Below are 14,506 nucleotides of genomic sequence, written 5' to 3' on the forward strand. Positions count from 1 at the left end.
AACCTGGAGTAAGTATTAGTACTTCGGGCTATAGGAGCCATAAATTCTGGGCTCTTGCGACTACCCTGTGGAAATGCTCTGAAGACAAATATGCTCACGATTTCAGTTCTTTCAATCCATCATAATCGGATATTGAACTACCCTGAACAGGGGTAGTTGTGTGTCTAGCAATAGCCACATCCTGCTACGGTAGATAATCATTAAAGATAAGACCCAGGATACACAGATTTTTAATCTGGAAGACATATACCGGTTACCCATAACATTATGACCCCCTGCCCAATACTGTGTAGGTCCCCCTTATGCAGTCAAAACTGGACTGCCCCCTCGAGGCATGGACGCCACTAGACCTCTGAAGGTGTGGTATCTGGCACCAAGATGTTAGCAGCCGATCCTTTAAGCTGTGAGGTGGGGCCTCCATGGATGCATCCTCGTGCTGTGTGTTCTCCAGGTAAGTGATGCACATTCACCCAGCCATCCATGTCATATAAAAGAGAACCGGATTAATCAGACCAGACCAACTTCCATTGTTCCGTCCAGTTCTTATGCTCATGTGCTGATTGTAGGTGCTTTCGGGAGTAAGCAGGGGTCAGCATGAGCATCCTGACTGGTCTGCGGCCATACAGCCCCCATACACAACCAACTGTGATGCACTGTGTGTTCTCTTACCTTTCTATCAGCAGCATTAACTTTTTTTTTTACCAGTGCAACAATGAGCCTTCACTGCACATGACCCTGTTGCCAGCCGTCCGCCCCCCCCTCCTTTCCTTCCTTGGAGCAGATACTGACAACTGCAGACTGGGAACATCCCACAAAAGCTGCAGTTTTGAACATGCTGTGACCCAGTTGTCCAACATCACAATTTGGTGTTTGTCAAAGTCATTTAGATCCTTACATTTTTCCTGCATCAACTTTGAGGACAAAATGTTTGCGTAACCTGTCAGTGGTCATATTATGGCTGATATGTGTATATGGTCTTCTGTCACAATGTTACAGTACTGAATCATGAGTTTCTTAATAAGATAAACCAAGAAGTGCTTTGATTCTCAGGCCAACACCAAAAATTAGGCCATGGCACATCAACCTCAATTGATTCCATAACTGACTTGATGGATTTTACCAGCTTTAGTAAACTTCTAGCAGGAAAATGGTCACATCTCCATGCATATCATGGAGCGGTACACTAGGAACCCTACAAAGAGATCACCAAAGAAGGGACATAAGCACTTGGCCAAGAGAATGCACGCATGGCTAACGAAGTCATAATGTTTCACGCTATCATGATTATCAAGTTTTTCATGGGGGCATGGTATATCATGAAGATGTTAATGGACCTTGTTCTAATTTTTTTATTTAAATGAAGTAAAAGTTTGATGTCGTGACATATATCTGCTTGGTTTTTTTTTTATGCACCTATATAACAAGGCCTGTGTCAGCTCCCTTTCAAATAATGTGGAAGGCCTTAATCGCTCAGTGAAATGGTAAAACAGATCGAAAAGTCTCTGCTGATATTGTCCTATGACTGGAAACAGAGTGACATTTTTAAAGCTGCTTTGATCGAGATTTTTATATGTAGTAGATCGCCGATAAGTAGTCTTCTTGTTAAATGTTGCTAGCATTGCCACATGGAATCCTCAGTGTGCTCAAAAAAAATATATATATATATATATATATATCTCCATGGGACACAGTTTGCTCATGCTCTGTGGCACACATCAGCTCAACATGCTTACATGCAAGTTAAGCTCTCTTTGAAATTAATGTTTGTTAACTTGCATACTTGCACACAACATACTAGCCATTATGCGACTAGCCAGTTTTAAGTTGAACTCCATTTAAATACGGAAAAATTGTAGAACTTTTTTTTTTTTTTTTTTAATAGCCTGCTACTGAAACCAGGCCTAGAATTCATCTTCCTGCAAGACACAATCTATTGTTACTAACGTCATTGTGTTTCACTGGCTCAGGTATACGTTGTTCAGAACTAACTTGGACCTTCATGCAGTAAATATACCCAATTCCCAAACATGACCCCAGAATAAAGTTTTTGTACACAGTCTGACCTAGAAGGATTTTAGATAGGAGCAATAATAGTAATCAAATCAATAGCCATTTCCGCTTTTCATTGAGACAAGACAAAACATTGACAGTTCTAAAACATTACTCGAGTGTAATTTGTTAAACAATATATATATTTTTTTGTGGTAATGTTACGAGTAAGTCCCCTCCACTAATATTAGCACCCTTTCTTAATATGCTGTGAAAAATTGTCTAATGCTTTAATTTTTTCTTTAAAAAAATACAAAAAAATAGCCATGAGAGCAAACATAATACAGGTGTATATATATATATATATATATATATATATATATATATATATATATATATATATTTGTGGCAGAATTATTGGCACCCTTTCAGTCAATCCTTTGTGCTACCTCCCTTTGCCAAGATAGCAGCTCTGAGTCTTCTCCTACAATGCTTGATGAGGTTGGAGAATACATGGCAAGGGATCTGAGACCATTCCTCCATACAGAATCTCTTCAGATCTTTCCAATTTAGAGGTCCATGCTGGTGGACTCTCCCCTTCAGTTCACCTCACAGGTTTTCTATGGGGTTCAAGTCAGGGGACTGAGATGGCCATGGTAGGACCATTTAAATCATTGTTCTGCTTGAAGATCCAACCACGGCCCAGTTTAAGCTTTATGGCAGAGGCAGTCAGGTGTTATGTTTCATATATCAACACATATTAAATTAACAACAGCCCCAAAACATTAAAGAGCCACCGCCATATTTAACCATGGGCATGAGGTACTTTCTGTGTGCATCAAACCCACATCTGGTATTTATTGCCAAAAAGCTCTTTTTGAATTCATGTGACCATTGAACCCGATCCCATTTGAAGTTCCAGTTGTGACTCGAAAACTACTGACATTTGATTTTGTTTTTGGAAGAGAGTAGAGTTATTCTTCAAACCCCTTTTTTAACAAATTGGTGATGTAGATGATGTCTGATTGTAATTTTGGAGACTTTCTGACCCCAAGACGCAACTTACTTCTCCAACTTGGATATTTTTTGGCCACCTCTTATTGAGAAAATATAGACACGTGCTCTTCCAGGTGGATTCATAACATTTCCAGTTGACTGGAACTTCTTACTTATCGCCCTCATTTTGTGAAGCTAAACAACCTTTTGCATCACAGTTATATTCCTTGGTCTTACCCCTTGTGATAAATGACTAAGGGAATTTGGCCTATGTGTTACCTATTATTTATAAGTCATGGTCAAACAATCTCCTGTTCCTAGTCACCCAGGTGTACTAAAAGAAAATGTAAAGTACCAATGGGAATATACTTCAAATATATTGTCCTCGTATGAATTCATGTGCCAATAATTGTGTCACACATATTTAACATTTATTTTTTTGATAAACCCGTCTTGTGTTTGTAATTGCTTGATATCCATGAGAGCAAATTATTTTTGTGTATTTTGTGGAAAAGATCAAAGATTTAAACAATAAAGACAATTCTTCACAGCATTCTTTGGTCATATTTACCAAGGGTGCCAATATTAGTGAAGGGTACTGTAAACACCGTATTTGCTAGATTATAAGACAACTATGATAATAAGACAACCTCCCAAAATGAAAATATTAATTTAGAAAAAAAAAGAAAAAGCCTGAATAAAAGACCCTATAGGAAAAATGTTTTATTAGTAAATATTGATTCATATAAACTATTTTTTCATATTTAATAAAAACTATGAGGGAGAAAAATGCATTTTTGCTTTTATTTCCTTTTATTTGCCAACCTGCCCCACATCTTGCTACTCTGCCCCCATCTATGTCTTATACCCCTATATGCCCCTCTACCCCCAGATATGCCTTATACCCCTAATATGTCACTCTGCCCCCCAATATGCATTATATCCCCCTATTTACCAGTCTGTCCCAGATATGCCTTATACCCCTGTATGCCACTCTGCCCCCCAGATATGCGTTATTCCCCCCTATTTGCCAATCTGCCCTATATGCCCCCCCCCCGACTTACCAATGCATCCCTAGACTTGTCCCCCGTGCTCCAGGCTCCCTGGTGTCAAGTGGGGGCAGCCGGTGGACGTCTGTGCAGACAACTTCCGCTACCTGGGACTTCAGGCCGGCTTCTATGACTGAGCACCGGAAGGTCACGTCACGTCGGTGCTCCATCATAGAAGCCCCAGTGGAAGTACCGGCCAGCAGCAGCAGCAGAGGTTGTCAACGCACATCAGCAGACGTCCACCGGCTGCCAGAGAGGAGGCTGCTCAGTGCTGCAGGGGATCTGGATCTTAGTCTTGTAGTCTTATAATTGAGCAAATACGATATATGTCATTGTACAGTTCAATACAAGTATTGAAATATCTTTGTTGTTAGTCGTGGTCTCTGCAAACATTTTCTTATTTAGCATGAAGGTTTCATGTAAATAATTTCAGAATTAATGTGTGTTGTACCTGGCATAATTTCCCCTACTGGACACCCAACAGCAATCACACACAACCCTAGTAATGAAATGGACCTGCTTTTTCATATAAAACCGGGCTTTATAGGACAGGAACAAAAAATAGGGAACATCTCAATCATAAAATATTTAATATGGTATATTTAAGGAATATACTGTATATAAAATTTAAAATCAAAACAGGAAGCGATTTCTGACCCTCTCCAACCTACTACTGCCACCCATCTGCAATGCTTTGAACTGCCACTAAAACAAGGCCCTACTAAAGCATACATTTTAAACTAATACAAAAGTGGCTTGTTTTTATAGAGAATACAAAAATCACACAGCTATGGTGTCTGTCTTATTTCTAAGAGAAAAGAAGAAATAAAAAAAAAAATTAAAACAACACATCACGTTACACTAATGTAGCAACAATCCATACATATTGTTCTCATTAGGTATTAGTAGTCAACTTGCATAAGGTACAAAATATGAAGCAGAGAGAGGCTCACGGTAATATGCAACAAATAAGCTTTGCATAAAAATGATAAAGAAAAAATAAAAACAGTAGAGAGGATGTAGGGGAAAACATTATGCTGTCCTTACATCTAACACATTTCTCTGTTTCTAAGTGCTGTCAGTGTACACCAAGCCCTTGAGCTTTACAAAAGTCTACAAGACATTACCCTGCAATGTACTGTAGACACCTTCGGCTCTATAGGAGAAAAACCTTTTGGACCAGGCTCAGCTAAAGTATGGTGAAATGCTGAAGATAAGTTGACCATTTTCTCTTTTGCTCTCTGTCCCATGTTGTTCTTCACTGTCTTGAGGTAGTTCAATAAAACTAGCACGGTTTAAAATTCAGGTTAGTTGTCCAGACTGTGGTGTGATCTCTTCTGATCTGTAGCTTTACAGGAAACTACTACCTCTGGATGTTGAGCGACAGAGTGGCAACATGAGGGGGGGGGGAGAAGCATTCGTGGTTTAAGCCGCAGAGCTCCATGGTGTTTATTGGTCCACATGTGTATTTGTTTCCTCTATTTTTATCACTTTGCTTGTCCTTTTACAATTATAAAAAGTCAAAAAGCAGAAAAGGCGTAGGAGCATAACAAATCATCGTCCTTTGCTATATCCAGGAAAGAATTGGTCCAGCAGGGTTTGTAGCACCTTATTTATAGCCATAGTGTAAGTCTTTCCAAGGTCGTATCTACAAGCTGGACATGTAAAGACCTCTGCTCGGAAGGAACGCTGCAGGCAGCTCTGATATAATAAGAGAAAACAGTAAAGAAAATTATTTCAGGGCTTGTGAAGAGACTCATTTTACATGTTGGAGGCAGTTTCAGAATCAAATCGGAAAATATGGTTACATTCAGATATTTTACCAAGGTTCGCTTTTAAATTGCAATGAAGGAAGATAATAAAAGTAATAACAAAACAATAATGAGGATCAATATTTCAGAATAACTGAAGGAGAAATGTCAAATGTAACCCTATTTTCATGTTAAAAGCACATTGGAGTCCAATTTGCATGGACTCTATGGCATTTTCCTCCCCAGCTGCTTCTACTGAAATCGGGAAGTGTACCTCAATATACATCTTGCTCATGCTCAGTAGAACCCCCATACCAGCCACTGAGAGATTCACTCTCTTTGAATTCAATGGAGGTAGCAACAGCCAATCAAGTGTTTTGAACACTGATGATTTGCTTGCATACATGTGATTGGCTGCTACTTCAGACTGGAGTGCTAGTGAGCATGTGAATAAATATTTTAGGACTTCAGTAGAGGCAGCTAGGGTAGGACTAAAATGGCACAGAATTCTCCTTTTCTAATGCCAAGAGAAGAACAGAAAGAGTGCATTCTCAGATTTGCATGCAGTAGAATGCACTGGCGACAAGACAAAAATTACAATTCTGGGGACTAGACTCTTCCTTTTAGAACCCTGTTGTATGCAGAACCTTAAAATCCTGGATATCCCATATGTGACCCCAGGGGCTCTAGCTACAGACTACTGTTTGCACCCGGATTCCACATTCTAGAAAAGTGCAAAAGGCTTCATGAATGGGTTCAGGCTATCTGGGCTGCACCAAAAATTAACATTATTCTGTTACAACAAATATATGTCCGGGAAGGACTGTATATTCACTCCACACATAGCCGAGACATGCGGATTGGTAAACCGCCTAAGAAGTTGTCAGCTTGTGACAGTAGAGATCTTTTCCAAAGCCTTGTAAGATTGTACTAGTCCGTATACTGTCCTTATATCTCTCCCTTTAGTGAAATTTCAGCTGTGTAGCTGAAGCTCTTCTATGAGCGGACATTTAGTAACATGCCGTGAGCGCTCACTACCAGCAGGGGGCAATTCCTTAGCTCCATTTGTCAGTGGCTATTTCTCTGTGATGTTCACACAATCCATGTTGCTAGCACTCAAGAACTGCAGCTCATATACTTATATGCTGAAGCTGTAAAAACCCATTTCTAATCGTTCTACTGACAAGCATGATTTTATATACCAAATAAGATTAGGATCTAATTTGTTTAGAAAACAAAATGGTGTGTGAATAGCAGCAAGTGTGGATCTTTGAAGATTAAGATTTGATTATGTACAATTAATGGCAATAATGTACATTAATACATACAGCAGCTATCTGCTCCCAACAAGGAGATGCGGGGGAGAAATAAAAATACTACAGAGTTGACTTAACACAATCACTGGTAAGAATAATAAAATAGTAGCCAAGCTTACCTTGCACACATTGTGAAGACATGCTGTAGTCACTGGTTGATAGACTAGCTCCTGGCAGCACACACACATGAAGGTTTGCTCCACTTTCTTCAAAAAATTCTTCGGAAATAAAAAGATATATAGTATAAGTATATTCATTTATTAAAACTACCAAAATGTGCTTTTCTCACCCTTACAATGGCTGCTTTGACCGATGAACAACTAGCAATTTAACAATATGGCAAAGATAATTAAATAGGGAAGAATCATTGTGCAGATCATGAGAGCAGGGCTTATAGTGGCTGCTTCCATGGTATACAAATAAGGACATTTTCTAAAATGTAAAGCCGTTAGTCTGATCTGTTAACACCATTATGTTTGTTTACTGATCTGTCGAGTACAGGACCTGGGAAAAGCAACACATACAGCAAAATCTCGGGCATGACACGCACCTCTGTATAATACACAGGTTTAACTTTATACTCAATTTTGTAGGAAAACATTAAGTACTTTGTATAATATGCACCCACCAGATTAGGTCATCGGCTGATGATCGGTGAGACTGATCAATGATTTAGAGTCATTAGTCACTGATCAGATAACAATGTATCAGGTTAAAAACTGTTAAACATAACATATTGCAAGATAAAGAAAACCAGTAACCATCATCAGATCACATGTGACCAGTTTAGGCCACTGACATTGACTGGTGATTGATTGATAATCAGTGACCTAAAATGTCTCTAACCAGTGATCAGACAGATAGATGAGAGGGGTCATATGCCCCAGGGTGTAACTGACCGCAAATAACCGGAAAGTACCTTTGACTTCCAGGTCAATGCTGATGAAGATTTTATTTATTATTATTATTTTAATTTATGTATTGTTTTAATTATTCCAATGCTGGTGTACCATAGTAGCACAACATTGATTGTGACATGGTCCCCACATGCCTCTGGGAACTGAAGACACCAGCATTTACTACTTGAATGCTGTGACTGCAACATTAGGGGTTAACACTGCACAATTGCTCTTATAGAATGATCATGCAGAATAAAACATCTTAAAAAAATCATTCAGGTATAACAAGTACCCCCTTTTCAGGACTCTAGAAAAGGGGTAAATTGTGCATATTATACCCAAGATTTTACAGTATCCTTTATATATACCAAGCATTGGAGCCAGAAAGAAGAACAATATGTCTTTTAATAAGAGACTTTCAAGAAAAACTGCCATCAGGGAATTAAATACACACCGGTCCTTCCTTGATGGATGAGAGTACATCACCCCACAGCTTTTGATTAAGACTGTCCTCTTTAATAAGCCAGTGCTGCTGTTGAGTGAGCTGGAAAGACTCCCCTCGCCCTTCTTCTGAGAGCTTTATGGACTTGGATGGGGGTAAAACTTTTTCTGCTTCATCTGAAAAACATTGCCATAGCAATCACTTAATGAGAAGTCATCATTTTAAACAGTGAAGTTATATATATAGCCGTGAAAATGTTTTTGCCACATTCCTAATTTCTTATAGCCGATTAGAAATTTCATATAGATGATCGAATATTAATATAAGACAAAGACAACATGAGTAAACGCTAAATGCAACTTTTAAATAATGATTTCATTTATTAAAGGTAAAGCGTTAATCAAAACCTCCAAAGACAAGTACCATCTTCACTTGGCCTTTTCTGGCTACCGTTGCTCTGGCTGGTGGTATCCTTTTTGTCAGTGTCAGTGGCCTGGCTGCAAGTTTGCTCTGTATTGTTCTGCTTATTCTTGCTGCTTGAACCACTGCGAAGACCGGGATTAACCGGAGGAGCTGGAGTATTGGGTTCAGACTTCACCGGCTGCTTCTTGACCTTCTTCTCTTTGTTAGCCATTGCTTCCAGATACCCTTCTGGGAACTGAATAAAAAGGTCAACATGATACATGGTATTACAGGTACTGTACATTAACAAGCAAAAAAAAAAATCTGTAATTAAGGGGAAAACATTAACACTTCACCTTCCCATGTAAATTTAGTGTGGACTATCAAATATGAGAAAATATTTGTACCATACACACAATTGTGCTAAACTAGTTAATGCAATATACTATCCCAGAGCATAAGGCCACAAAGCAATGTGCCTTTGAAAGTGATGGAAATAAAGAGATGTCTTTCTGCAGGAGTGGTAGAGTTTAAATCATTGAGAGTGTTTAAACATTCAGCACATGCAAGGTGCAAATGTATCTTGAGAATAAACCGAAATAAGGTTTGAGATTTTTACAGCAGGAATGGCCAGGCTAAATAAGCCAAATGGTTCCTATCAATATCTCTACTATGCTTACCTGTAAGGTTAGTCCGAGTTTCTTTGACCGTTCAATGCCTTCTGCTGTCCAAGGGGCAGGCTCAACATCATCTCTCCGTAGCAGGTACCGCCATACCAGAAAGCCACATTTGCCTATTTCTGGCCAGTATTTGACCACCTAAATTACAGATCGAAGCAGTATACATTCTGTCTCACGCTTTGATAACATAAGCATACAATCTGAAATGGTGTTATATATGTCTGTGTGTATGTATGATATATATATATATATATATATATATATATATATATATATACACACACACACACACACACACACCTATACAAACCCATCTAGTGTTACTATGTGCACATTAACAAATCCATTGCAGGGAAATAAAAATAAGAAAAAACAAAACAGACCCATGTTCATGAACGTTATATCAAAACAAAAATCAATCACAAAAAATAATTAAAAAAAGACATTTCAAACAAGTATTCTTCTGGGTTTGAAGACCTTGTAAATGCCATCATATCTGTTGCCATCTTCAGGGGCGTATTTGCTAATCCTGCGTCCTTTTGAGCTGCGAACTACGCGAACAGGCTTTCCAGCTCTCCAGTTCTTAGATTCAGCTCCATCTTTATCATTCAGGGCGGCATCACAGTTTAGGGCCAGGGCCCTGGAAGTATATATAAACATGTAAAAATGTGAAGCGCTGTATTACCTTTTTCACAAACCCAGACTGAATAACTCTGGAGACAAATGTTATATGTTCGCGTAGACATTATATTTGATCCAGTAGAATTTTTTAAAACTAAATTAAGTTTCTTTTTCCGGTAGTATGAACAAAACCACCAAAGCTACGTTAAGTTACAAATACTTGGTGATAATAACGTAGAGGTACCAAATCTTACCGACCTCACAAATACATAAATAAGTCCATACCAAGTGATTTCTAAGATATAATAACGGCTGAATACATCAGTGTAAACGATTTACTTTGTCTTGTTAGATTTGCCAGTGCAGACATCCACCAAGGGCAGAGTTGTTCTCTATTTCCAACAATCCCTTAATAAAACTACTCCCAGAACCCGTCTGGCTTAAAATGCTTAAATCAGGAATTGACACTGAAAAACACACTTTTAAGAGAAAAATTGTGGTACATCTGTCATTGGAAATAGAAACCTGTGAAGCACCCGTGTCAAAACAGAAGTGGACAAAAACCCACTAAAAGAAAACATAAAACCCAAAGTAAACTATCAACACATCATGTGAGACAAACCATCAACTCAAACTCCAGACTTACTACTTTTCATAAGCTTAGCAATGTCACAAAGTAAATTGTGATTCTATACTGAAAAAGACAACAAAGGACATGGACTTTAATGTATATGGAAGAGTATTGGCATGAAATAATATACACAAATGCAGCAAAGGGCAGTGTATTATTTGTTTAGATTGGAAAAATCTTCCATGTTTCTTAAAAGCAGAGCGCTTAAGTAGCCATCTTTTTTTAACCCCTTTGTGACCAGACTGTTTTACAAATGTTGTACCCTTTGTGACAATGGCTCATTTTTGTTTTTTTTTTTCAGACCAAGAAGGGCATTCTTTACATATCATTATTTTGATCATATAATGTAAGTTACTATTAAAAACAAAAAAAGTGGTGAAAAATGTTGAGGGGGGGGCGTTTCTTACCTTTATTTGAAAAATCTTTTACTGAGCTACAAAAGCTAATAAAAAACTGCAATATAGATTCTAATATTTCTTCCGGGTTTAGAAATACACAAGTTTTTTCTGCAAGTTATAGGGCAATAAATACAAGTAGCGTATTGCTATATAATAAGGGTGCAAAAGGCCCCCTTACATTCTACGCTATTTTTTCTTTTATACTTAGGGGTTTTTTTATGTATATTCCTAGCAGTAGCGGCAGGAGGTGTTTTGGCATCTATTTTTACATTATTTTTTTTTTTTTTTTTTACTCTGCATGGCTGACTGCAGTACCTGTAATCAGCCTGCAAGGGGAGCTGGGAGGCTTTGGACAGAACCTCTTGGAACCTTTTTACTCGCATTGGTCCCAGGGCCCAGCCATCTTAATAAAGGCATGCTGCTTTCCAATATGGCGCTTGTGAACGTTCTGGAGAGCGATCACACTGCGACCTGATTGTTTTGGTTTTTTTTGATCACTTACTGCAGGTATTACTGTGATATTAAGGTGTTAAATCATCAGAGAAATGAACTGGTAAATCACCAGTGCAGAGCATGTAGAACGAAGCAGTGTGGAGATGCCCAAAACATCCCCCTCAACTCTAACTTGTATATACGTTCAGTAATCTAGGAAAACTTAGTTGTCATGTGACACAAAAGCAGGCCCTGATATATAGAAACAAAAAAAACATCTGTGTTGTTTTTATAAGATTATATTTTTTCTAAGCCGAACAGACTCCTTAAGTGCATGTAATATATATAATCATCCAAAAGCTCTGCACTCATCATTTAAATATTATCCGCATCTGTTCAGCAGCCTGGGTGCAGTAAGGTCAATAGCTATCAGTCCAAAATAGTCACATGCTCACAGGACTTTGCAAATAAATAGAGCATTTATGCACTAAACTATCAACTTTTTAGCCCGCATGCCTGACCTTTGTCAAGATTAAAGATCCAGTGTGTGAACGGAAACATTGAAGGTTCGGTGAATAAATTATCTATTTATCTATTTGCAAAGTCCTGTGAGTGTGTGAGTATTTTGGACTGATATATATATACACACAGATACACACACTATCGTTCAGAGAGAGAGAGAACACAACATATTACATCATTAGCATACACATTTCCTTTTACATCAATGACTATTATAAAGCTACCTGTTCATATGAGTCAATGTTTGATCAAAAGAGTGTTCCCCGATCCTTTTGTTGCCAGATAGGTCTCGACCTCCACTGCCTGTGTATGTAAATTCATCTCCACGGTCCTGAGTTAAATAAAAAAAATAAAAAAAACATATATCTTTGACTGCTACGCAGACAAAAGCTAGAAGGGAGAACTTTCTAAATCACATAGTTATGATGCAGCTTGCTGTTTCATATAAATTCTTACCACTTCATCTTCAAATCCACCAGCAAGCACAAGCGAATAAGCCCCGTCATTGCTGCGTCCATGAATTCCACCAACATGAGGCCGATGAACTCCTGCTTCACTGACCTACAGAGAGAAGATACAATGCAATCATTTTAATCAAATCAATATTCACGTGAGAAAAAAAAAATTATACAAAAAAAGAAAACAGACATATCGTTGACATACGTAATGTTCCAGCTCTTCCTAGCCTTAAAAAGTTTTAAAGGTTTTGATGCCCTGATATTAGGATCAATGAAAGAAGACTGCATACCTAGTGTAGTGTAGTGTAGATGCATGTGAGGGGTTTTAAGTTGTCCCCTCCTTTTTATTTAAAGAAGGTGAAGATTATAGGTTGACGGTTCATGAATACCTTGTACTTTAATGACTCAGGCTGTGTTAAATATTTTACTACTTAAACCAGAGATTGCAATACAATTAAGTTTACATAGTTGCGTGAATGCCTTAATCATTAGCATTCACATTTTTCTGAGTGTACATTCAACACACCTGCAGCAATGTGGTAACTGAGGGAAACATATTGCGTAACTATCTGAATGAAGCAAGAAAGTTAAATAAAAATAAAACCAAAATAAAAACAGATATTTTGCATAATATGAATGCCGGTTATACAATGATATACATGTCTCCCCTAGACTTTCCATGATTCATTAAGCCCAGTAACCATGGTCATTGTGGTCTGACCAAAACCTAACCGTGATTGAACAAGGTCAACTGTGATTATTCTTCCACAAGCCTCAGATCTGACCAAGTTCAATGTGAAGTGGTTTCTAATCTCAATTTTGTTAAAGGTGAAAACCAGAACTTTATTATTTCCAAGACAAGCAGCAGTTCTACTTCAACGTGTCTTCTATACATCAGCCCATTTTCCAGGAATGCATTATAAACATACTGGATAAGCGCAGCTGAACCACACAAAAATATGTTCTGTCTTGCCTCTCTTACTCTCCTCTCCATTTGTATTAAAACATAATCCTAATTTCTGTTTTTTTTTCTTTTTTAATTACACTCATGGGTGCCTCTAGGAAGGATTTTAGGGGAAAAGTACTATAACAATTCCATTACTGTGGTTAATTCTAGATTCCCTCCACTGCGCTCCCTTTAGAGAAAATATTAAAGCCATTTGATGTGTCACAACCTGAGCAGCAACTTAATACATACAGTATATCGTGTTAAAAAAATAAAGTAAAGAAAAGCAAACACATACACTGTTTTTTCCTACTGTTACTAATATGTATATTTTCCTGACATGCTTTACTTTCTAGGTCATAGCGTATGACTACGTATAGAAGCCCTAGAACAATGTCCCTACTAAACCTTTTCTCGGTGCCATTACAAGCCCCGTGCCGGACAAAATGGACCATTAAAGTGGACCAGTCACATCTAACATTGTCTAGATGTTAACATATATATATAACATATGTTAACATCTAGACAATATTAGATGTTACTGGTCCACACTGAGCTGATTCTTTATGGCAATCCATTAATCCACAGATTTTCATTAGTCCGTGTCCAGGGGCTGAGCCATTCTATTGTTAACACATGCAGTATAAGGAGCCACAGAATAAATTAAAAAGAATGTTTAAAGGCTACTGCAAAATGTTATCCATGTGTACTGAGCCAGAAACGCAATAGATTAAATTGACAATTGGAGACATTTTCATGACTTAAGTGCATCTGGAACCATATACTTATGCCTCAAGAATCGACTCCAGGGAATCCTAAAAGGAATGCAGCGAAGAATATTTCTCCAAAAAATTCAGTAGAACCCAGCTAAAATCAACACACCTGAAATGGCATTTATTTAATGACATCGGCATTGTTACTGTAATTCAGATGAATAAAACACATGGGTCTGGTAAGCACAAGCAGATATCAAC

At 38.0% G+C, this 14,506-nt stretch overlaps 1 protein-coding gene across 1 annotated transcript in view; it reads right to left on the minus strand.

Annotated features, from left to right (window-relative positions):
* Positions 1-4,607: 4,607 nt before the first annotated feature.
* UHRF2 (ubiquitin like with PHD and ring finger domains 2) overlaps positions 4,608-14,506 on the minus strand; it is a 35,187-nt gene continuing 25,288 nt past the window's right edge. The window contains exons 9-16 of the mRNA XM_053466002.1: positions 12,585-12,689; positions 12,353-12,459; positions 10,002-10,164; positions 9,525-9,662; positions 8,866-9,100; positions 8,455-8,618; positions 7,221-7,319; positions 4,608-5,735 (exon numbers count right to left, since the gene is read on the minus strand). Of these exons, the coding sequence (XP_053321977.1) occupies positions 5,589-5,735; positions 7,221-7,319; positions 8,455-8,618; positions 8,866-9,100; positions 9,525-9,662; positions 10,002-10,164; positions 12,353-12,459; positions 12,585-12,689 (1,158 nt within the window). The 3' untranslated portion in view covers positions 4,608-5,588. The remainder of the gene's footprint in view (positions 5,736-7,220; positions 7,320-8,454; positions 8,619-8,865; positions 9,101-9,524; positions 9,663-10,001; positions 10,165-12,352; positions 12,460-12,584; positions 12,690-14,506) is intronic.

The sequence above is a fragment of the Spea bombifrons genome, chromosome 1 (genome assembly GCF_027358695.1).
Source record: "Spea bombifrons isolate aSpeBom1 chromosome 1, aSpeBom1.2.pri, whole genome shotgun sequence".
Classification (NCBI taxonomy): Eukaryota; Metazoa; Chordata; class Amphibia; order Anura; family Pelobatidae; genus Spea; species Spea bombifrons.